Consider the following 24,464-nt stretch of genomic DNA (forward strand, 5'->3'; position numbering starts at 1 on the left):
CCCCATTCTCTGTTTGAGAAAGAACGTTAACAAAAAACGGCAGTTAAAACTGGCTGCAGGGGGGCTTTAATTTTCATTAGTAGTAGTACTCTGTAATTTATAATCAATCAGATATTTTAAAATGTTTTCTGTAGTTTTATAAATTTGACCCTTATTTATAAAATCTTTAATATTTTTGTTGTACTTTTGTTCAAAGTACTATTTCTAACAATAACAAAGTTTCTTTTTAAATTACAAAAACTGCATTACTTTTCATGTTTCAGCTCTACCTGCATACAGTAGACGATGAAATCCATTGTTTTTTTTAATTCAGTTTCCTTTTACTGTAAACCACCCTACATTTTTGACTTGAGGGTCGATTGTCTGCCTTTTTGGCAATAAACTATGTAAAAGTGTCAGCTTTACTTTATAGAATGTAGAGTAGGAAAAATATGTAAGTGACAGAACTACAGAAGTAAAAGCTTTATTAGCAACATGAAATTGCAGCCAGTGATCAACAATTAATCCAACCTATGTGGCTTTTAGTTCAAAATGTGTAAAAATACTGTCAAATACTTTTATGTTCCTTCTTGGCAACTTCGCTCCTCCAACAAACGCCGTCAGTAGATCCATTACAGTGTTTCCCATACGTTCATTTATTTGTGGTGGCCCGCCACAATATCAACGCTGACCGCCCCACATTGATTTTAGATTCTTTCTTCTTTTTTTTTTTTTTTATCGTATTTGATTGCAGGGCGCCGTAGCGCATTCACGCAGCACTTCCTCTCGCTCGTCCCTCTCACTCTCTCACTCACCCGTACCTCTCTCTCTCTCTCCCTCATGGAACACAGCTGCACAAATCTGTCCAACATAACACTGTCAATGTCGGAGACCCCGCTTAAAAAAAGTTATTAGCAAGCATGTAAAGAGCCTAGCTAATAAGGAGAGCTAAGTTAATGTTATAATACAGCTGGATTTTCGAGGCTAGCACGCTGTATATAGCTGGTAGTCAATATCAATGCACCCACGTGAGCGCGCACTCATGCTAAGAATAACTTAGCATTTTATAAATGGGTTAATTGACTGCATATTGTGTGAAAACAACATGAATTGTGTTAATGGTATGGTATGAACAAACCGATGTGGAGCTACCTGTGTTTAGAGCTTTGAAAATGTGACTACAGATTGGACAAAGGTGTTGGAAAAAGATGTTAGCAGTTGTAAAAAAAACACTGGTACTTGAGACACAATGACAGCACCCTGTAATTCATGTACCAACACCCTGAAACAATCCTGCTAAAATGCATGCACATTTCCTGCTAAACCACACTTTTTTCAAAACACTTCACACAGTTCTAGTAGATTTATGTAAACTGTCTTTCCATATATTTCAGTCTGGTTGATGCAGAAATGGAGACATTTGCCATCTTTCTGTCTTGACTGTATTTTAACAGTTTTGGACACAGTGTGTTAGCTATTGAAAAATGTGCTGCAGATATAGTGTTTTGCAGGTGGTGGAGTAGTAATGAGAAAAGACTTAATGGGATTTGGAGAAAGTGGTCATAGAATGCATCTTGTGTTAAAGCAATGAAAAATGGTTCACAGTTTGGTCCACTTACACTTCTGTTTTGCGGACTGTGTGAAGAGTTAAGACAATGTGACTTCAGTTTGGACCAATATACTGTATGTTACTCTATGTCTCTCGGTTTACTTTTGATTCGGATGTGTTTTGGTATTTTCTATTAATTAATTTGGAGTGTTTCTTCTTATGTTTGCACTTTCACTCTATGTGGTGTATTTTTAGCCATGCTCGCAGCTTGGCTCTGTGGCTGGCTATGTCAGTCTGTCAGTCCACCACTTTGGTTCATATTCTCTACAACAACTAGATTACCCTGAAATGTGGTTAATATGTGGACTATAACTTACTTTTCAGCCAGGTCAGAAATGTAATTTATTAATTGAAATATCTCCACATCTACGAGAAGGACAGGCAAGAGTTTAGTCCAGACATTCATGTTTCCCAGAGGAAATAACATAGCACCTTGACTTTCCTTCTAATATGATCAGCAGGTGGACATTTGTGGTTCAGACTGAGATGTCATGACAACCGTTGGATGGATTACCATGCAATTTGACATAGCCATTCATGGTATTTGTGAATTTATAATCATCAGACAGTTTGTTTTTCTTTATAATGATCATTACAGCCTCACAGAGTCACTAGCATGGATGTAGACTCTATTTTTGTCTCTTTTGTAGTGCATTCTGCTTATGTGGATGGTTGATGATTTGAGGAATGTGTGAATCCTCCGTGCCGACACTCAGAGACCTTTTACTTCCTGAACAGCCCACATCATCAAGCCGGATTTGACCAGTTCCTTGACCAAAATGAGCCGACTGAGTGGCATTCAGTGCTGCACCACAGACCAGCTCCCTGCACACCACCTCAACATCATTTAAGTCCCAGCTGTCATCACAGACTGTTCCCCAGGTGTTGTTGTAATAAATTTCAACTCTTCCAGAGCACTGAGTAGACCCAGACCCAGCTAGTCTGATACCTAGTCTCAGAACACAGAAGACAAATCAGTGCTGGATAGAACATGTGTTTGTTTGTCATTTAGTCATGACAGAAATCTTTACTGTAAGACAAATTTGGCAAAGGTTATGATTCATTATACTTTGCATCACCCATACAGACTGTGAGAAATATAAAACACTTTTCACAGTAGATCAAACACTCGATGAACTTCATCACCTACATTATAGTTTCATTTACTGTATTGAGCAACATTTCCCACTTGTTATTCTGCTCTTCAATTCTAAAAGCATTCTGCAGGGTGTGGTTAGAAGCTCATATAGTGCTGCATCTGAACAGTGTTACATTTCACACCACAATGACTCGGTGACAGAGCTGCTAAAATACACAGAAAAGGATACATTTATTCAAAATACTTTATCTGAAATGTTTTCTCACCTGAACAGACCACACCAGCATCCTCACCGTGGTTACAGTCGTGTGACCCAAATCCTCCGTGCCGACACTCAGTTAGAGACCTTTCACTTCCTGAACAGGCCACCTCATCAAGCCAGATTTGACCGGTTCCTTGACCAAAATGAGCCGACTGAGTGGCATTCAGTGCTGCACCACAGCCCAGCTCCCTGCACACCACCTCAGCATCATTTAAGTCCCAGCGGTCATCACAGACTGTTCCCCAGGCGTTGTTGTGATAGATTTCAACTCTCCCAGAGCACCGAGTAGACCCGGACCCAGCTAGTTTGATGACACCTATCAGGCATGTAAGAATTTTTTAAACACAAGTAAACTGAAAACTAAAAATACTTTATGCATGACACAGGAGAATGAACTGACCTGCAGCAGGTGAAGAAGCGGTCAGGAGGAAAAAGACTGTGGAACAGAAGAAATGACATGGCTCATTACATTCAGTAAACTGAAAAGTGCAGAATTAAAGTTTGCCTTGCTTCTGTTTTAGATTCCCTTGTTAATTTCAATGAAAATTTAAATGAAAAATTGGCCTTGAGAGGATTCTGTTCTATACAATACAATAACTCTGCTTAACAAAAAAAAAACTGCTTTTCAAAGATTTTGGAAATTTTGTGGATAAAATTTTAGAAAGTCGGTCTTACTAAGGGCCAAATAGTGAAGGTTTCTCTGCTGTATGCTCCCCATAGCTGACATGACGGCTGCTCTGTGTCAATTATCAGTACCAGCACAGATGAACTAAAAAATGCAGTGCACAGAAACATTTAAAACAGCTTGCCCTTCCTGAAACACTTCTTCTTTCTGGTGATTTTTTTCAACAAAACTAAAGAGTAGCCTACTAAAAGTGAGAAGCTCTAAACCACCAACCAAAAGCTGCAGCTCTGAAGCATCACTTCTATCACTTCTGGATATCGAAATTGTTGTTGAGCAACACAAAGATCTTTATCTCCACCAGATATGTTTCCATTCTGAGTATAAACCCATGCACAGCACTAAGTGAATACATTTAGAGGTAATAGCTATCTGTTTTTATGTAGCATCTAATTCTTTAAAAAAATAATAAAGTAGTCACTGGTATTTTTCCAACTGTGATCTGATTTTATGAGACACACGAGTCTGCAAGAAGTGAAAGGAGTTGGTACCTCACTGAAAAGTTGGATGTGGGCAGCCAAATGCCACTGAATCTGACAGGATTACGGCTGCGCAGCGGTTGCCAGAGCTATTTGCGGCCATAGTTAATGCTTGTGAGTCTACCAGACGAGGCCTCAGCGCGTCCCAGAAACAGTTCTCCGCTCTGCAGAGCAGATCAAAATGGGCAGAAAGTCAGAAACAGAAAGGCATAGATAAACTTAATTAATTAATACTTAATCATAGCAGAAGCACAAAAAGCAAGCACTGATTACAGAATCAACAAAAATCTAAACATGTCAGCAAAATGCTTGGATTCTGAAATCCTTATTGTGGGATATGCAGCCTGCAGACAACAGAACAAAACATGTTCACTGAGAGCTGTGAAGACGTTAGTAGAAGCCCAAATCTGACCTGGTACAGGCTGCACGCTCAGCTGCTGAAAGGACGGTAGAAAACCGTGGCACAGCCGGAGTCAGTGGACTTTCTGAGTAATGTCTGCAACTCTTTTGCCAAATAGGAAGCAAAAATCCTCAAATTAATATATCCACCATCAAATTTATGGGGCACATTCAGCCAACGACAAAACATTCATTTAATCGTTTAATTTCATTTACATTAAATTATACCTCACTTTTAAGTTAAAAAAGAAATGAATGATTTGTTGACTACAGTTAAGATCAGAGGAATATGTGCTGAAGGATTATCACAGACTTTTAGGGGTGACCAAGGATTGCTTATGGTTAGAACATTTTTGACATTACTGTCTCTGTCTTGGAACTTTTTGAAGCCAGTGGGTGCAAAATGAGACACAATCTAGTTATTAAATGGTGTAGCACAATAGTGACAGGCTTCATGGGCCCACAGATTACAGGTCATACACCGAACCTGACCTTCTTGGCTTTGAATTATTAAAGTGTTCCATGCACACAATTAAGAAATTCTCACCAGCATCTGAGGAATTTGTGTCCCGTGGATTCATGTTATGCATGTTTTGATTCTTTCCTGATGTTTTCTTATACAGACCAGGTCGTCACTGGTTTGTGTTGATTTGACTGGTTTGTTGCCCAGACTTTCTTTAGCAAGCACCATTTCCAACAGTTTTTAATATCTTCCAGTCAAGATTTCAACTACAACACAGCACTGAGACGGCTGTTGTTAAGGTCTTCAGTGACATCAATATAAACACAGACAGTGGCAGAATTTCAGTCTTAGTATTGTTGGACGACAGAAATCGGAGCATTTCCGCAGGTCAAGTGAGTTAGGATTAAGGGTGTAACGATTCACTAAACCCACGGTTCAGTTCAGACCTAGATTTTAGAGCCACGTTTTGCTTCATAACAAATTTTTTCTCCCAGTTTTTTTGATTGAGGGGGGACATTATTATTATTATTATCATCAGAGACGTTTTATAGAGGAGACACCCCACTTAATCACATCCACTTTTAAACCTTATTTTGGGGCAAAGTTGTCAAACTTTTTCAGCGATTTTTATCAGATTTTACTGGTGATTCTGTTCCTGTAGTTTTTATGTCCCGGTGACCAGTGAAAGGCTCTCTCCCCATTCATTCAGATAGGAGCCTGGTCTTGTTAGTCCGAAATAGCTGCCCGGAGGCGTTGCCAAGATGGCTGCCAAGTGACATGACTTGCCCACAAGGACTTATTATTTTTATTATTACTATTATTATTTTCCATCTAGGGTTAATTAAAGTACACCAACTTGCAAGCATGATCACTCAATCAATGTGATGCTGTTGACCAGTTGGCTGGGTTATAGTCATTTTCATCATCACCGGTTTCTTCTTCATCTCCTTGTTCCACTTTGTTCTGTTCATTTATATTAACAAAAACCTCTGCAGCATCTATATAATTGTCTGAAAGCTCCTACTTGCTCTGTCTGTTGGCTCATGGTGTCCACTGGCTCAATGTTCACATAGTCCCTCTCCTTCTCATAGGCATCCTCATGACTGTTCCTGACACTCACTGCAACACAAGCATCAAAACAAGTCATACATGTGAACTAAAATCATTCGGCAACAGTCTTCTAAAAGAGTCTAATAATGTCATGTACTATGTGTCCTGGTGAGCACACACTGAGTTTGGACAATGGTTCCTGGCTGCTTGACTCGTCTTCTTTGCCTGAAGACCAGGCAGACCACTACCAAGACCAGCAGGAGCAGCAGCAGACCTCCCCTGCTACTGAGGAGACCAGAGGCAATGAAGGCACTAGGAGAGAAAAACAAAACAGTTTTTCCTTAAAAATATGCATCATTTCTTCATGCTTTGGCTGGTGCAATGAGCAGATGAGTAAGCTATAACTGAGCCCTGTATTTTACACCTTTACACCAAGTCATGCTGCATGAGCTATTAGCACTTCCTACACTATGCAGACTACTGTCATCAGATCACTAAAGATGATGATTACTTAGCAAGATGTGAAGTTTTAAAACACTGATTTATATACAGACTGATGGATATTTATTCTTTTTGCTGATCTAGCAGAGTGTATATGATGTCATGATGTCAGTGCATTTCATTTTAATCAGTACAGTCTCCAAAGGAATTTTGTCTCTATTGCACGATTCCACACCTTCAGACTGAGATGTCTCGACAACGACTGGATGGATTACCATGCAGTTTGGTGTCGTTGCTGTGAACTTTACAGCTGGTGCTGTCGTCAGACCAAAATTCCTATTTGTCAAAGCCTGTAGATTCTCAGGCCTGTTTTTCTTAACTATGAGCATTTCAGCCGCACAGAACCACATGGCTGTAGACTCTTAGGATGTTTAGGATTTGGAGGGTCACCTCAATTCACTTTTGTATGTTTTGTGACAATCACTGCATTTTTGGATTTGGAGTGCATTTCCTCTTGTGTGTTGTTCTTATGGGGTTATTCCTTTTGACCCCAAACCACTTAAACATGTGGTGTATGAAATTTTGGACCATAACTTCCCCGGATCCCAATTGTCTCAGGACCCCAACAACCTATCATGACACCCTGCCCCTCGCTGTTCATCTGACACCCCATACCTAAAGGAGGCAGTAAAAGTATAAGCTCTTAAAATAGCTTACAAAGGAGGCTAGTTTTTACTGCCAATTAGGCTGTTGTTATTGTTGTTGTTGTTATTATTAGTAGTAGCACTAATAGTGTCATTATTACTGCTTTAATTGCTACATATAAGAGAAAGACACAAACCATTGCTGGATTGCTGTGAGAATGATATAACACTTTTTACAGTAGATCAGACACTTCTTCACTTACATCACAGTTTAATTTATAGTGTATTCAGTCCACAGGTGTGTTGCCCAAATCCTTGTCCTTTCACTTCCTGAACAGGCCACCTCAGGGTCCGCTAGCCATAACAAAGTTAAGAACAAAGTTTTGGTAATAACAATTTGCCATTTTAGTTAGCCTACGCTATGAGAATATAGAAAGGGAGCACTGTCTTTTTTATCTCTTTCCCACACATGCACATACAACCTCATGGCCGCTGATATCTCTCCCTCATCAAACCCCCCTCAGCCCACCGCCGACGTCGCAGCATTTATTATTCGCTGTTAATAAAGCTCAAAAAATTATATTTGAGCCAGCCCTAACACTTTTCACAGTAGATCAAACACTTGAACTTCTTCACTTACCATACGGTTTAATTTACAGCGACATTTCACAATTATTAGGTTCTTCAATTCTAAAAGCATTCTGCAGGATGTGGTTAGCAGCTCTTTTCAAGTTCTGCATCTGAACATCTCTTACACACACCACAATGACTATGTGACAGAGCTGTTAGAATATATAGAAAATTATACATTTATTTAAAATACTTTATCCTAAAAATTTCTCACCAAAACAGACCACACCAGCATCCTCACTGTGTCCACAGTTGTGTGTCCCAAATCCTGTGCTGACATTCTGTTAGAGACCTATGTTATAGGAATAATGTTTTGTCTTTTTTTTTTTTTGCGTTTTTTTAATTGTCTTAGCTTTTTATCTGGGTCATTTTGTGGTGGCTGGTTCTTCTGCAGTACAAAACTTTAGTTCCAGCTCAGTGTCCACTGAGCCCTTAAGCATCCAGCTAACACTGAAGCAAAAAAATTACTGTGCGCTACAGTGCTGCAGTTTAAAGTAATCTGTAAAAAAACTGATCAATGAACAGTAACCTTTCATATTGTAATCGCACAGATTGAACATTCCTCTTGTAGTTATCAGCTGGATATGATGTGATGATATGATGTATTTCATAAAACACAAAATGAGCAAGATTTTATTAATGGGACATAGACGTCTAAAACTTCACAGTCAGTTTGAACCTAGACACATTTTACATATAAAAATCATTAATAGACCTACTGAGTCGGACTGTCACTTTACAATCACAGGTCCATGAGGAGCCTAAACTGTGTCTAATTTGTTTAATATTTTCATCTTCAGTTATTGCCACCGACATTTAGTCCCGTCAGGTTCCAGCTGAATAAATGAATATTTATTTATTTATTTCAAATGAATAACAGGCTGGAGGAGAATTCCTGCACTTTATCAATCATTTAGGGAATTCCAGTCTGGTAAATAATGAATGAGTAATGCTGTATAAAATGTAATGTTGTTAACATATCGATCCTCCACTCCTACATTTTACAGCCAATCATGGTCCACGTTGGCAGCGTTCATATTTCTAGCTCAAACCGATTAAAATGGAGGCTCTGCCTGTATTTACCCGTTGCCATGGTGAATTGGCTTTTTTTCATCCCCACGCACGCGCTTCCATCTGGCTCAACATACTCTACTCTACTACTACTGAACTTATTCTGACCGGCCTTTCTGAAACGGAAAACTCAGAGTTCGTCAACCCAGAGTTCAGGTTTACACTCAGAGATCTCTTGGTTTTCTGAGGTAGTATTTAAGTAGATATACCCAACCTGCAAGAAATGGTCTTCCTGTTGCCAGCAGGTGGCGCTATGACTACGAGTGAATATTGGCTCTTAGACGTGTTCAGTGCAGGACTCTAATCAAAGATGTGCAGATGTGAGCATGTACGCTGAAGTTACAACAGCTTCCTGTTTCATGGCCAATCATTATTTTTGAATGCCACACCACAGGCATGAAAACTCACCATTTGTACAATTTTTAATCGTCAATGGGGATTATATAGCGAAAATTTTAAGTCGATCGGACCTATTCTCTAGGAGTTTATTAAAATACAGAGCCTGTAAATTGTCAAAAATGACCATTAAATCCAAAATGGCCGACGTCCTGCTGGGTGTCGGGCGTTGCTCAAAGAGGCTTTTCTGTACGTCTGGACATGATGGTTCAAAATGAATGAGTGGGCTTACAAATATTAAATTTGCCATTTCAAACATTTAGAATGTTTTTGATGTGCATGACTTGTAGAACTTGAGGAATCCTGCAAAGAATCTGTAAGCTTACATGTGGTTTGAAATTTAAAAAAAATTCATATCCATGAAAAATTTAAATACATTATAATAATTCACAATTTGCCATAAGGTAATCCTGTATGCAGGACGCTCAATTTGGATTAAAAGACATGACCACAGGAGGAAAATGCTTAATTTATAGAGATATAAAACACCGTGTTTCAGTGTTTACCTACAACAGATGGGTAGAATAAAAAACAAATGGTTCTACTGTGCCTCTAAAAGCATTCAGCAGTGTGGTTAGAATCTGAATATCTCTTACAAACATCTCACACCACAATGACTAGGTAACAACAGAGCTGTTAAAATGATAATGATCTAATATTCAATATAGAGTAGACCCCTAATCTAATCTACAGACCCCTAATCTGACCATCTACATTTACTTTTTGATTGATTCAGCTGAAGCGTTTATCCAAAGCGACTTGCTATACATGTCACGCCAGGAATCCACTGACTCCGGCTACAGCACGTTATGGCTGCGCCACGGTTCTGATGCGTCCATAGCCTGACGTCAAAGTCCACTGGAAGCGTCTCAGCAGCAGAGCATGCAGCCTGCAGCCTGCCCCACGTTATTGAATTTTAGGGGTCAGAGGTTGTGCGCTTCTGGAGCAACTAGTGTCTCGCTTAGGGACACATAAGTAGCTGTGTCACAGTGGGGAACTGAACCCAGGTCTTTCACACTAAAGACATGCGTTTTATCCACTGCGCCATCTAACAAACACAGAAGATGCAACTAACAATATTTTCAACACAAAGTAAACTGGAAACAAAAAATACTATGAATGACAAAGAGCAGAAATAAAAGTTGGCCTTGTTTCTGTTCCCCATGGCTGACGGCTGATGTATCATTTATCAGTGACAGCACAGACCATAAAACTGAACTAAAAACTGTGGTTCACAGAAACACTTCTTACAGCACTTCCTTCCTCTTCGAATACTGAAACTCAACATCTCTAAACCACTATCCAAATTACAAACACATCTATCATTCATTAATAATTGTTGTTGGTCAACAGAGAGTTCAATAACTCTTTTGTGTACAAAGGGAGAACAAAAGTCACTTTTCACTGCACTGAGCTATTCATCTGTAAATGTATTGGGATGTATTATGTCATCCATTTATTTACAGAATAATGTATTTATTTAAACATTAATTACATTTTGGCATGCAAAAATTCTCAAGCAGCCCTCACAGTTAACGTTACTTTCAACCTATATTAAGTTTCCGTCGGTTGGGCACAAAAAGAATAATATTGCATTTCAGGGTTGTTGTACAACATTACTTTATAATGCCATGAGCTGGTGTAACTTGTTAAATGCATACACCTGTGCCTTATGTCATTAACAACGTTGTGCTGCCATGGCATCAAACAGCAGGCTGTCAACACATCCAGCACTCGTGTTTGTTAGCTCAGATGATGCAAAGCAGGCCTTTCATTACCGTACACCAACTAACTAAATGAGGATGCAATTATCAGGATACATTAGTAAACAGGCCATAAACATCCAGCAGGACTCCTCACACCCTGGAAACCCCTTCTCCACCACCCTCCCCTCAGGCAGACTGAGAACCCCAGCAGCATGTGTCACTGTTAAACTGGAGAAAACTTGCCTGACTCACTTTAAGAAGCAGTAGAGATATACTTACGCCTGCCAGTAGGCGGCAGTAGCGCCTTTGGTATTTGAGTGACTGATGCTGTGTTCCTGTTTTACAAGGAAGTTAGCCCAGTTGGATATGTAAGACAGTCAACATAGCAGCAGATGAAGCCATTATTCATTCTAGACTGTCTTTGTGTTGTATTTACAGTGAGATAAACCTATGGCACCTGAAACCACCATGTCTTCATTTCAGGTGTAACATAAGTGCTGCATTAGGAGTCCATTCATCCTTCTTCTCATCATCCTCATCTTCCCCTAACTGTACCATGTTGCTTGAACAAGGGTTTTCACTTGAAAATGTGTGGCGCTTTCATTTTCGGCCCAAAAAAAAAGGAGAACTTACGCTTCGGTATTCCACATTACAAACAGACAAAATGGGCAAAATGAGGCATAGAATGGGAGACAGTTTGTCGTATGTTGCTTTTTTTTGCCAGAAAGTGGAAGCATCTGAATATTTATTAATGCTCCCACAGTGTATGCATAAAGGGTGTATGTTGAAATGCACAAGTTGGATGGATGGGATTTTTTGTTAACAGGAGGGTTCCAGGACAACCATGCACAGCTGCCATATCAACTTTTAATCTCACATGTTATGCTTCAACATGCGAGATGTAAAGCAGAGATGGCAAATTTGTTATTGAAAAGCCTGTTTACATATCCAGCTCATACTGGAGCAACGTTAGCAAACATATAGCTGGCTCTTTAGCTGCTAAATGCTCATCATGTTCACCAGCTAGTCACTAACATTATGTGTTATTTTCCTTCCCTCTCGTTTCTGTTCTTTTCCCTTTCTGTTCCCACTTGTTTGTTTGTTCCTCCTCTGATTAGTTTCACCTGTCCATTATTCTGTTACCTCCATCTGTCTTCTGTATTTAAGTGACTGTTTCCCTATTGTTTGCTGTCATAGTTGTACTTTGTCACTATGTCAAGTGTACCAGCCTGTTCCGTGGTTTCCCGGTGGATTATTTAGACTCTGACTCACCGGAAGCTTTAAATCTCCTCATCAGACTTGTGTAAGTTGCATACTGGACTATGATTGAAGTAGCTGTGACGTCACAAAAATCTGCTGGTGAAACCAGGTGTTCAACTGAGATTTAAGGTGAGCACGGACAAGCCTCCCCCCTCAGGAGATGAATGTGAAAACAAACTGCACATACGTCCTTCTGCACTGCAAATATCAAACATTACAGTCAAGGAAAGGTAAGCAGTCAAGTCAAGTTTATTTATATAGCCCAATATCAAAGATTTACCTCAAGTAGTGTAGGAGAAAAACTACTTTAATAAAATACTCTTTCAAATGGGGCACCACCACAGTTTGTGAAATAATGGGGATAGCAAACTGAGTGATTAAACTCGATTTATTAATTTGGTCTGTCTCTTTGGAAGGAATTTAATTATTTCCTATAAACCTGATTGGCAATAGTGATGTGAAATGAAAAAATGCATCTAACTTGTGAGACATAACGGTAGAATAATAACGTAGCAACTCTTAAGTTGGGTACTGATACATTGTCAGTATGGAAAATTACCCAATGGGCCGCTGTCGGTGCTTTGTTGGCCAATTATTATTTATATAAATAAATAATTTACGTTACACTGGCCCCAAAGGTTTGTCGGCCCACCGGGTATTTGCCAGAATCCCATTCAACCCGTAAGTCACAGGTGAACATAATTGGGGGAAGGAGACAGGTGCCAACAATTAATGACAGAAAGTAAAAGCAGCACAAAACACACAAGGAAGCACACTTATAAAGCAAAACAGGAAACAGAATGAAACAGAGAGAGAACACAGGAGCAGGGAAAGAACACAAGCCTACTAACATAACCACAAGAAAAAACCCCAAACCAAAAAACCATAACGTCACTCCACCTTTTTTTTAAGACAGGCACCTTATCAAACCCACATCAGGGTTGAAAGGAAAGTTAGAGTGAGTGTGTGTGTGTGTGTGTGTGTGTGTGTGTGTGTGTGTGTGTGTTTTGCTGTCTTTAGGTGGTGTCGCACCACTGTGGGTGTTGGAGTCAGGACATCTGAGTGGCATTTTCTCTAGTTTGCTTTGGTAACAATTTGCTATGTGGCAGCTCAACCAGCAGAGGTCATTCCACCGCCTTCTGTGGCGCCAATAGGCAACAAGCTTTTGACTTGTGTTTATATCAAAGAGAAGGCTGCACTGCTATGAAAGGAAGCTCTTCACTGAGATTGAAGGGTGTGCAGAACTTCACCTGCCTCCAGCTTCTCTTTGACGCTATAACTACTAAAAACTCTCAGCTTCCACCATCTACTGTTGTCAAAACAAAACTCTTCCAAAACAAATCTGTGTAGTTGTATAATTTTTCTTACTTTGTAATTTTTACCAGTATTATATATATTTATGTTAATGAGAACTATAGATTAAATATATTGAATCTACTTATGTCAGAAATGATCTCTAGCTCTGGGACTTCAAATCTTTTAATGTTTTTTTTTGGGGGGGGGGGGGGGGGGGGGTTAATTTTGTTTGTTTAACCACCAGGGAAAGGCTGTGCTCTGTACTGCTTATACTCGTGTAAAATAAAAGTAAAGTTCATTTAAGGACTGATGATGGTAGCAAGGATGGTTCCAGTCACCTACCGTCACACTCTTCAAATAAATGCTGGACTGTCAAGACAAAAGAGAACACCACTCCTGCCTCCAGCACCAGAAAATGGCCCAGTTGTCACTTTCAGATATTTAAATTGTGATTTTTATGGTAAAGCACGGCTTGTAATTGTGGCACTGTTTTTGTCAATTTGGATGATGTCAACTTATGTCTTTTAATACATATTTATATCATAATGTACAACAGTACAGTGAAGCAGGGCTCTGCATTGCAAGTCTTTCACTTGCATATATGCCCTTGATTTACAAGCATTGTGGGTGAGTGAAGACTAAAACCTACTGTAAATGTTAAGGTTATATTATACCAATAGTCATTTATACTAGTTCCTCCTCCAGGTTGTGATTAGAGCAGTGGTAGATTTAGAGCAACACATTCCCCTTCTACTGTTTTACTGAAGTTATGGATAATAAATAATGTTCACCAATCTTTTTTACATGTGGTGTTGTGTGTGTGCATGTGGCAAAATCAGTATGTTAAAGCTTTAAAATTTGTTGAGCCCCTGCAGTTTGCCAACAGATCAGTGGATGATGCAGTCAATTTGGGTCAGATCCTGCAACAATTCGGCCATCCAGGGACATATGCAAGGATCCTGTTCGGGGAGTTCAACACCATCATCCCGGACATCCTCAGCACCAAACTCACCCAGCTCACTGTGCCAGCCTCCACCGGTCAGTGGATCACAGACTTCTTGACTGACAGGAGTCAGCAGGTGAGGCTGGGAAACATCACATCCAGCACCCGGACTATCACCACTGGGTGTGTGCTCTCCCCACTGCTCTTCTCCCTCTACACCAACGACTGCACCTCAGGAGACCCATCGTCAGACTCCTGAAGTTCGCTGACGACACAACGGTCATCGGCCTCATCCGGGACGGTGATGAGTCGGCCTACAAACGGGAGGTTGGTCAGTGACATCTGATCATCTATTAAAAACAGCCTTGTTATCAAACTGAACAAACTTTCTTTTGGTTATTTCATGTGGCCATCAAAGTCACATTTTAACAAAGAACGGATATATAACAAACCAAATAAACATGAACATAAACTTAATCCAGTACCTTTCGTCCCAACATGTATTATCACGAACAATTTTTAATCAAATCATTCCCCACTCCAAAACTGGTACAAATACAAATAGCTGAACATTACTTAAAAGAGGTTACCAGTTTCTAAATAAATATGAACAAACATAAAAAAAAGTAATTTCAAAACTTAATCCTGAATTGTGTCCCTTTAAAATGTTAATGACATCCACCATCCCTGTCATTTCAAAATGAACATCAGCAAAACTGCTGTCCCTACATTTCGGGCAGCTGGACTCATTAACTAGCCATTGTTGAATGCAACTTCGGCATCCATTAACGCTGCGGCAGCATGGGGTCGGTACCGGGTTCCCCGAGAAGGGAACTCGAACTGCGTCGGTGACAACACTATGGGAACGCCTCTGGGCGTGGCAGGGCTGAAATCATGAATGAAACTACTCCAATCCTATTGGCGTTGCTAGAACTGTGCCATGCTGTTGCTGAACATGCCAGAGTGCCTGTTGAATAGAAAAAAGCTAATGTGTCCGGTGCGCTTATATACGCCTCCAGTTACGCCGTCACACGCTACAGTTCTAGCAACGCCAATAGGATTGGAGTAGTTTCATTCATGATTTCAGCCCTGCCACGCCCAGAGGTGTTCCCATAGTGTCGTCACCGACGCAGTGTCTTGTTCTCCTTCTCGGGGAACAAGGGTTACGTACGTAACCCGAGACGTTCTCCATTGACCCTAATGCAAAATGAGTTGTTTTCTAGCTTTTTCTTGTATTTTTCCAAGATATGGTCAAACGCTGTTCCTGGGGCACAGTCGCTACCCACAGAGGTTGAAAGGAGAAGTACGATTTATTCTTTTTCCAAAACCTAAAACAAATCCAGAAAAAGCTGTGGATTGTTTGTAATGTAAGGTTAGTTAGCTAACGCTAGCTAACTTACTACTGAATGTGACATTATATAACCCGACTGTTTTAATGATTGTAATATTGAATGGAGACCTACCCAGGAACAGTGATTCTTAATATCGTTGTCCTCTTTCTCAATAACGTTAGTCAGGTAACATTAACGAGGTGGTTCACTTTTACTCTGTGGTTGATTTGCAACTGCAAAACTGTCTGCTTTTTTATGTGAGGCTTTTTCCAAACATTAGCCAATATTTATCCAGGGACTGCAGTAACTTAATAGATTGTGGCAAGCCATGATAAAACTCCCACACATTGGATAGTTTGTCGGCCTTAGCAACTGTAACTAAGGGGGCGTGACTTACCGAAGGGTCTTCAGCTTTTTAATGCACAGACCTTTTTATATACAGTCTATGGCACAGACTCATCCTTGCTTTGTGTGAGTTTCCTGTCGCCCCTCTTTCTTTCTCTATCCCACGTTCTGAGATTTCCAGAACAAAAGTGGGTACTCAAGAGTTTATCATTGACTCATGATGCAAAAGCCATCATGACAGTGCACCTGTGATTCTGTTAGTGTCGTCTGTGGTTCTTCACATCCCAAGACGTGAACTTGCTTGGCTTGTTAGACCTGCCCCAACAAGTGAGATAAAGTGGCATAATAGATAGAAACAGAGCTGATGGAACACATCTTTTTTTGCTGTGCACGTTGCCTGTTGACCCTTATCTGCAAAATATTTTAAATTATTCTTCTCAGTTTGAGGAAATTGAACTGTACATGTTAAAGAGGACTGTGAGGATAGACTTCTTACCATTGAATGAAAATGAATAAATGTTTTTGTAAATAGTAGAGTATGTAGCATCAACACCACTCATCCTAAGTTATTTATTTTTACTTTTCCTTATTTCAGGGTACAAAACAAGGACATCTGCTGCTCACAAGATGGCACTTGAAAGTTATTTGGAGACAATAAAAGAGATGAGGCTGCAAGGAAGCACGTATGAGGAAATTTCTTCTACCCTCGTCTCCATGGGCTTGGAAAAGGGTGGTTCCATACATAATATAAAAAAATTCTGTCTCAGATATAATCTAAAGCAGAAAGAAGTAGTGTCCAACACTCAGTTAGAAGCTGCAGTAGTGCAAGCTGTTCAAGAGGTGAGTTAAGATAAAGGGTATATATAACACTCAAAATTGACCTACATTTACGTGTTGCAGCTGCACTACGTGTTGTCCAGCCGCCATACCACTGGGCACGCACTCAAGTATGTTTTCACAGAAATTCCTCATGCCTTCCACCTCTTAATTGTGAAATCCTGTGGTTTATTTAAAATTTTTTCCTTGATGACATTTCTTTCTCTGTCACTCACATAATTTCTGTGTATGTTTGTGCTAGACAGTAAAGCAGAAATGTGTTAGGAATCCAGGACTTCTTCAACACAATGTCCATTATATCATTTGTAGGTTGTATGCTAAATATCAATTTAATTAATTTCTATTTTAAGGGGCACAAAAGACAGGCTCTTTTTTAGGTTACCCAGAATGTTATTTAGCCTAAAATAATATAATATATATTGGCTTCTGAAAATCACATCAAAATAGATATTAGGTGAAAATATATTTATAAAATGGGTCCAAATATATTTGGAATCAGGTTTGCACTCATGTTTTGTTTATATGACTTTTAAGGATCCCATTGTAAATAATTGTATCAGAGTGAGCAGAAATATTTAGCAACCTCATCAGACCCTGCAGAAAGTATTTTGATGGCTAGTTAACATCTCATGTAAGTAAAAAATAAGCTGAATTGTGTTTTGTGTGAACTGCTGTTCACACAACCATACATGTCTTATCAGTGTTCCATCCATCTATTTAATCCGTTTTAGGGATTAAGAAACCTGAATCCCGTGCCCTACCATGCGGCATACATGGGTCAAAAAATGCACATTGACCAGAACGAGAAGATGGTCATGTTTGGTGTGACATGGTACAGTCACACCAAACACAGTGGTACAGTGGTAAACTGGTTGGCCACTCCACCATTAATGTGTATTTCAGCATTAACCTACGTCTATAACTGTAAGATATAATGTTAGCATTTTTACCCCTTCTCCTGTTTATGCATTTTAATGAACTGTGTAAAGGGTTATTAGAATGACCTACCAATGTTACCAGCCTGACATAATCCATGAATGTTGAAACAGGCAAATGATACTTTACTAGATTGTGGAATTTGCAAAACATATATATATATATATATATATATATATATATATTTATTATAATTTATTTCAATATTTAAATAGGACTGCAGTTCTCAGCTATGGACTATGGGATCAAGTCAGAGTCGACCATGGTCGAGAATTTCTCTTGTCTCTCTTTGTACAAGACAAGCTGTCTGGGCACAGACTGGACCAAGAAATGCCACCATATTTACAGAAACAGTCAACAAAGGTGTTTTTCTTTCTATACATCAAACTGTATTTCTTGCCCTCATTTTATTTTGACATCTCATATGCATATTCAAAATAGATTAATAATAATAAATAATAATCATACTCAGATATGTTCAAATCATTGGACAGTAGAAATATCCTAAGGAATGCTTGCTGGACGGGTTCCAGATGTTACAATGTAACAATGGCTGGTGTCATCATCAATAAAGTTTTAAATAGTTTTGGTCAAGTTGGACAAATCTGCCCATTTCAACTTTCAAGCTCCACAGTCTGATAAGCGGCTATGGACAAATAATGGAAATCACAAAATAGATCAAAATGCATGTCAGTGTTTCCCATACGTTCATTTATTTGTGGTGGCCCGCCACGATACCAACGCTGACCACCACATATTGATTTTCTCTTTTTTCCCCAGGCCTATTTAAAATCGTATTTGACTGCAGAGCAGCGTGGCGCATTCGTCCAGCACATCCTCTCGCTTGTACCTCTCTCTCTCGCTCTCTCTTACACTCCATCACGAACACAGCTGCACACATCTGTCCAACACAACGCTGTCAATGTCGTAAACCCAACTCAAAAAAAATAATTAGCAAGCATGTAAGGAGCCTAGTGTAGTATCCAAAATATATGCATTTGACTTATAACAGTTCAAAGTAGCACTGTAGCAGCAAGACAGATGGTCAGGGACCTTTGGGAAGAGTATTGAGTGGTGGTTATGTAGGGACTGAACATAGAATTCATAGAATAGAATTTGACCTCTAACCCTTGTTTTGCTACCTAAAGATCGCATGTACCCTTCTGTGGATTTTATTTTGCAGACTCAGACCCTTCTCTGATACCAGAGACCTAAAGACACACACACTATATAAGCCATGTTGGATGTACAGAGAAACGGAGTGGCCTTCGGGCTGGGTCACTCTCCAAGCTGCTGCAGAGCTTGTAATTGATGCTGAACTCTTTGATTAATAAACTATTATGATCAAGTGTCAAGCGGAGTTTCTTCTCTACACATCAATCACCACACTAGCTAATGAGGAGAGCTAAGTCGATGTTAGAATACAGCTGGGTTTTCGAGGCTAACATGCTGTATATAGCTGGTAGTCATTATCAACCTCAGTAGTATTCAGAGTGTATATTATTTAACAATTTTTTGTCTTTCTTCATTATTTATTTCAGAACCACAGAATTGAACGTGTGTGGCCTGAGGTCAACAACCGTGTGACTTATCCTCTAAAGTCAGCAATCATCAATCTAGTGAATCAGGAGAGGCTAAACATGGAGGACAACACTGTGCGTTTCTGCTTGTCAAACCTGTCATGTCAGATTGCCAATACTGGACTTCAGCGTTTTGTTGACGCATGGAATAGCCATACAGTTTCAGGTATTTGAGGATTTATCCAATTTTTTTCCACAGCACACAAACACATTTCTTCGGGGGGTTAGTGTGTTTGAGCGTAATGAGCTAATGGTCCTCTTGTGTTGTCCCTACTCAAAACAATCATCTTTTCCCCAGGTAGAGGCATTCCAAATGTCTTGGCAGAAGGTGGCTGCAGGGTGAAGCTCACTGCGGATCAGCTTCCAACTGCAAGTCAGGCTGCTGACTTGTATGACCAAGAAAATCACGCCAGCCTAACAAGAACATCAGTCTTTGGTAGAGAACCCCTTTGTGGATGCCACGGAACGTCTTCAGGCTGAGAGGCGCTTCGCTGAGGCCCATCCAGACATCACAGTCCTGCTTGACGAGACAGTGAACCACAAATTTGGGCCCTTCCAAGATGCATTAATGCACTTGGTTCATCTTTCATCCCAAGTATGTGTTTATGTGTACGTGTGTGTGTGTGAGAGTGTGTGTGTCCCATCCTATGGACTTTTTTTGTTAATGTATATTTTTTTAAGTGCATACAGGTGCAAGTTAATTGATTATCTGGTTTAGGTAGGGCTTGTTTAACGAAGGTAAGCAGGCTGCTGATTGTAATCTCCTAGGCAGTTATCAGATCCGCCCGTAACCTTATCGTAACCCTTGCTGTTTTGGTGTAAGGCGAATTGTTACATAGTTAAGGGGCATTGTTCATGTTGGGCTGACAACCTCCTTAACCGTGATATAATAGACACATAACCCTGCTTGAACTGAGCTTCTGCTTTTATAAAATGGTTACCAAGTATGGCAAAAACAAAGTGACTGACTACAATTTGATTTTTGTCAGGGTTAGATCATGATTTACTTACTTCAATTTGTGTGACAGTATGTTATATCTCTTTCTTCATGATCCAGCCTATATTGAACTATATAGTTGTCTTTCTTCCCACTTACATTAATATGTTGGTGTAGTACAGTGTCATAATAAATATCTGTCCATATTTCATGTGATTGTAGGAATAAATAGTTTTGGATAAAAAAAATGTATTAATGAAAAAAGTATTATTAGGATTATTTGCAGGGAAGCCGAAAGATATTCGGTGTCTATTTGACAAGTCTCTGGTATTCCTGTAGCTACACTGTTGATTTTGAAACCCAGAAAAATGGGGCATGAAATTCAACTGCAAATCTTTCAACTGTCTGACACAGATTTTTTCGTTTTTAGTTGTATCCAATATAGTCTTATGTCTTTAACTCTTTGCTCTCTGGAAATCTCTTACAGTATAACTGAATGATTGTGCCAATGAGGATTCGACACTACTGTGCCACCCTTTCCCACTACACTCTCACATCACCCAGGCATCACAGAGGGCTTTCGGAGAATGGCTGCTGTGCTATCCTCTCACACCACCCAAACATGGACTACCTGTTTTGTTGTTGCTACTGTATAAATGAAACACAATCAACAGAGGGGTTAGCTCTTGTAGATTTTGTTTTGCTAAATATAACGTCTTCATCCAACATTTTTGGACGATTGTATTATTTCAAATGATATTTACTTTGTTATGTTAACGAAACATGAGTAAAACCATATGAGAATCGCCCATTAATTGAAGCATCCCCTTAAGAATTGTGTTTTATTTATAGGCCTAGGCAATGTGGACATGATTGTAGAGCGGTTGTCCAGACACCAAAAATCTTGAATATTGAAAACTATAGAGGTCTCGAATTCTATGATGGTATTTTGACAAGACATTCCACACCTATAAGTGACAATTATATTACCATGTTTGGATCCTGAGTGTATGATTTAGTAATCTTATATATCCATGTCTATATATTTAGAGAATATTTTATTCACATTAGACTGTTTGAAAGAATCCTGTTGATTATTTTGTCAGTTAGCGTAATGCCAATTTAATTTGTAATATAAATTTAATTGCAAGATGTCCAGGGTACCTGGTTTTCAACTGTAACTGCAATTTGATTTATTAATGGTAATGTTACTCAAAGGAATTGTATTCAAATGTACTGCGGACATCAGTTCCATGTTAAACTGTGTGCAATTACAAATACAAGAGATTTGCAATGTCAATAATGGCAGAATCAGAGTTGTGTATTAAACCTTTGTTCTATTTGACCCAAAACAGGATTGGAGTGCAGGTGCCTTAACTGATTTCACAGGATTAAAATTGCAAAAACTAGACACTGCTGTTGCATCAACAGAGGTGAACATTATTCAAACCACACAAAAGTGAGGACTAGAGCTTCCAGCTATTTGTCACCTTGCTTTAACAGATTTTACAGAATATCAACAGGAATATATACATATTTCAGAGCAGAAAACACAAATATTAACAACCCCTCTTCATACTGTCATCAACAGAAGTTAAATAACAGTCCAAATTGTATAAAAAATACCAAAGATGCATTTGAGAACAATCCAAATGTCTTGTGGTCTATAGCTGGCAGCGCAGTCTCTGACTCTTGGAATGGTAGAGCCTGTTTTTAGGGTGAGTGCTTTGCTAGAAAGTCACATCAGTCGAAACAGCATAGCAACAGCTAATGGTACATTATCCACATCTTGTAATGCCTTGATGTCTTCAAGGACAATTCCAATGTCCTGTGGCTCCTCATTTGAAGCAGTTCTTGAACTCATGAACAAAATAAATAGTGTATCCAATGGCTGCGTTGATGGCATCTTTATCCATGACCTGTACAAAATAGACAAAGGTAGGTGAATAAATTGTAAGTAAATAAAACCAATTAACCAAGTGCTATGGAGAAAATGTATATAAAACTTTGCAGGCGCAGTGAAAGTATAGATTTAAACAAGGTGAAAGAGAATTTAGTAACCTCCACTACAGTAGAACATTTTTACATTTTTACAGTCAGTGAAATTTGAACCATCATATTGGAAACTGATGAATTGCTTTACTCATGGCAGGGGACCACTTGCCATGAAGGTTGCTTAGTTCACCTGCTATGCAGCAAGCCCTTTCAGCATTTACTCCATTTCCTTGATATCTGACCTCTGTTTCCTCTACCAATTTGGACATAACCTTAAATAATTGAACATTTGATGTCACTAGTCTTGAACTTAAACCCTTACGAGTCACTACCATGGTACAAAATGAACTTCTGTCCATCAGCCAAATGGTTATGCTGCACCACAGCCTGAGGAGCTGCAAACCAAGTTTTGCCAGACATGTTACATTTAAGAAGAGAGTATTAATATACGCCTCCATCCATCCATCGTCAACCGCTTATCTTGCGTACAGGGTCGTGGCGAAGGGGGGGGGGGTACACCCTGGACAGGTCACCAGTCCATCGCAGAATTAATATACTCCTTTTTATTATTATTTATTTAATTATGAATTGATTTGTCCGGACGGGGCGCAGAAATGGGGATGTGGGCCATGAACACAACACAGAGAAAGAACAACACCTGCAGAGAACGGGGATGGGGGCTTGAGGCAGACAAAAGACAAACAAACAAAAACAAAACCAAGAGACAACTAGCCAACAACAGCAATAAACAGCTGACATAAGAAAACAACTGAGGGAGAATGAAAAGAAGAAAGAGTCAAGCAAATTAAATAAACAACACAGCACAGCCATGAGAACTAGAATAATAACAATACATTTAAAGAAATAACTTAATGAAAGCATAAAGAATAGTTCTACCCGTGACAACTATAAATAACCTAAATTTGTTTGTGTGAAAATTTTAAACATAAACATAATAGTAGTATTGTTTATTGGGCTGTTGAGAAAAGCAAATGAACCATTAATTTTGTGGCTTACCATAAAGCATGATATAAATATCTGAAAGTGACAACAGGGCCCTTTTTGTGCTGGAGGAAGGAGGGGTGTTCTGCTTTGTCCTGCCAGTCCAGCATTAATTTAAACAGAGAGTGATGGTAGGTGACCGGGACCAGCCTTGATACTATCACTATCCTCAAACCCTGCACAGGCTCACATCCTCCAGGTATTGGGGAAAATCTGGGAGGTCCTGAGATGAGTACCAGGGAGAAAAACTAAATGACTCAACACTTTTATTTTACTTTACACGGGTTCAAACTGTGCAGCTTTCCCTGGTGGCTCATCAAACAGAATTAAACCCAAGAAAGGCAGTAAAAGATTTGAAAGCCCAGAGAGCCAGAGGAGATGCTTTCTGACTCTCAGTAATGCTCACCAGGTTTCACACATAAGTAGGCCGCCACACTAATGAGAGCTACAGGCAGCATTCAAAATATTTACTCTGCTTAACAAACAAAAGTATTTTACACTGGCAAAAACTGCAAAGGAAAATAAAACGTTTACAACTCCACAGATTTGTTTTGGAAGAGTTTTGACACATAACAGTAGAGTAGTTTTTAGCAGCTATAGTGCCATAGTAAGAGAAGCTGGAAGGCAGGTGAAGTTCTGCACACCCTTCAGTCTCAGTGATTAGCTTCCTCTGGTCGCAGTGCAGCCTTCTCTTTGATATAAACATAAGTCAAAAGGTCAAACCCTTATTGCCTGTTGGCGCCACAGAAGGACTCTTACACAGAAGGGGGCAGAGTGACCTCTGCTGGTTGAGCTACCACATAGCAAGGCGGCCTATAAATATGTTAGGAAACTAAAATATGAATTAAATTATATAAACTTAAATAAATAGGCTAACTGCTATCCTTACCTACATATAACATTAGTTCACTTGTCTTAATCAGAAGTTACAGGTCACCAATGGCCTTACAAATGTTTAATTCTCCCTAACAGCCTGACAGTTATTATTTTATTAGTTATTGTTTTTATTTCAGTTAACTAAAGTGTTTTTTTCTCACACCCAGATTTAGTTTTATAACCTACTAAAAACGTTATTTTAATTTAGTTTTAGTC

At 39.3% G+C, this 24,464-nt stretch overlaps 2 protein-coding genes across 2 annotated transcripts in view; both read right to left on the bottom strand.

The window, feature by feature from the left end:
- LOC119896419 (immunoglobulin superfamily member 1-like) overlaps positions 1–24,464 on the bottom strand; it is a 71,794-nt gene that overhangs the window by 9,653 nt on the left and 37,677 nt on the right. The gene's annotated exons all lie outside the window — the stretch shown is intronic.
- Positions 49–3,724, bottom strand: LOC119896443 (putative DMBT1-like protein). The gene is made up of 4 exons (XM_038709880.1): positions 3,625–3,724; positions 3,350–3,385; positions 2,954–3,265; positions 49–2,537 (listed from the first exon to the last, which is right to left on the bottom strand). Exons 1-4 carry the CDS (start codon positions 3,674–3,676, stop codon positions 2,218–2,220), a joined length of 720 nt encoding a protein of 239 aa, XP_038565808.1. The 5' UTR covers positions 3,677–3,724; the 3' UTR covers positions 49–2,217.

Source organism: Micropterus salmoides, unplaced genomic scaffold (assembly GCF_014851395.1).
Source record: "Micropterus salmoides isolate LMB-PRFRI ecotype aquatic unplaced genomic scaffold, ASM1485139v1 Ms_hic_scaffold_10, whole genome shotgun sequence".
Classification (NCBI taxonomy): domain Eukaryota; kingdom Metazoa; phylum Chordata; class Actinopteri; order Centrarchiformes; family Centrarchidae; genus Micropterus; species Micropterus salmoides.

Bases quoted from the DNA above. Each gene is read 5' to 3' on its own strand.
- LOC119896443 (XM_038709880.1), bottom strand. From the start codon at position 3,676: ATGTCAGCTATGGGGAGCATACAGCAGAGAAACCTTCACTATTTGGCC. The intron at 3,266-3,349 runs GTCAGTTCATTC...CATGCCTGATAG, and splicing joins CGCTTCTTCACCTGCTGCAG to GTGTCATCAAACTAGCTGGG. The intron at 2,538-2,953 runs GTGAGAAAACAT...TTCTGAGACTAG, and splicing joins TGCTGGTGTGGTCTGTTCAG to GTATCAGACTAGCTGGGTCT.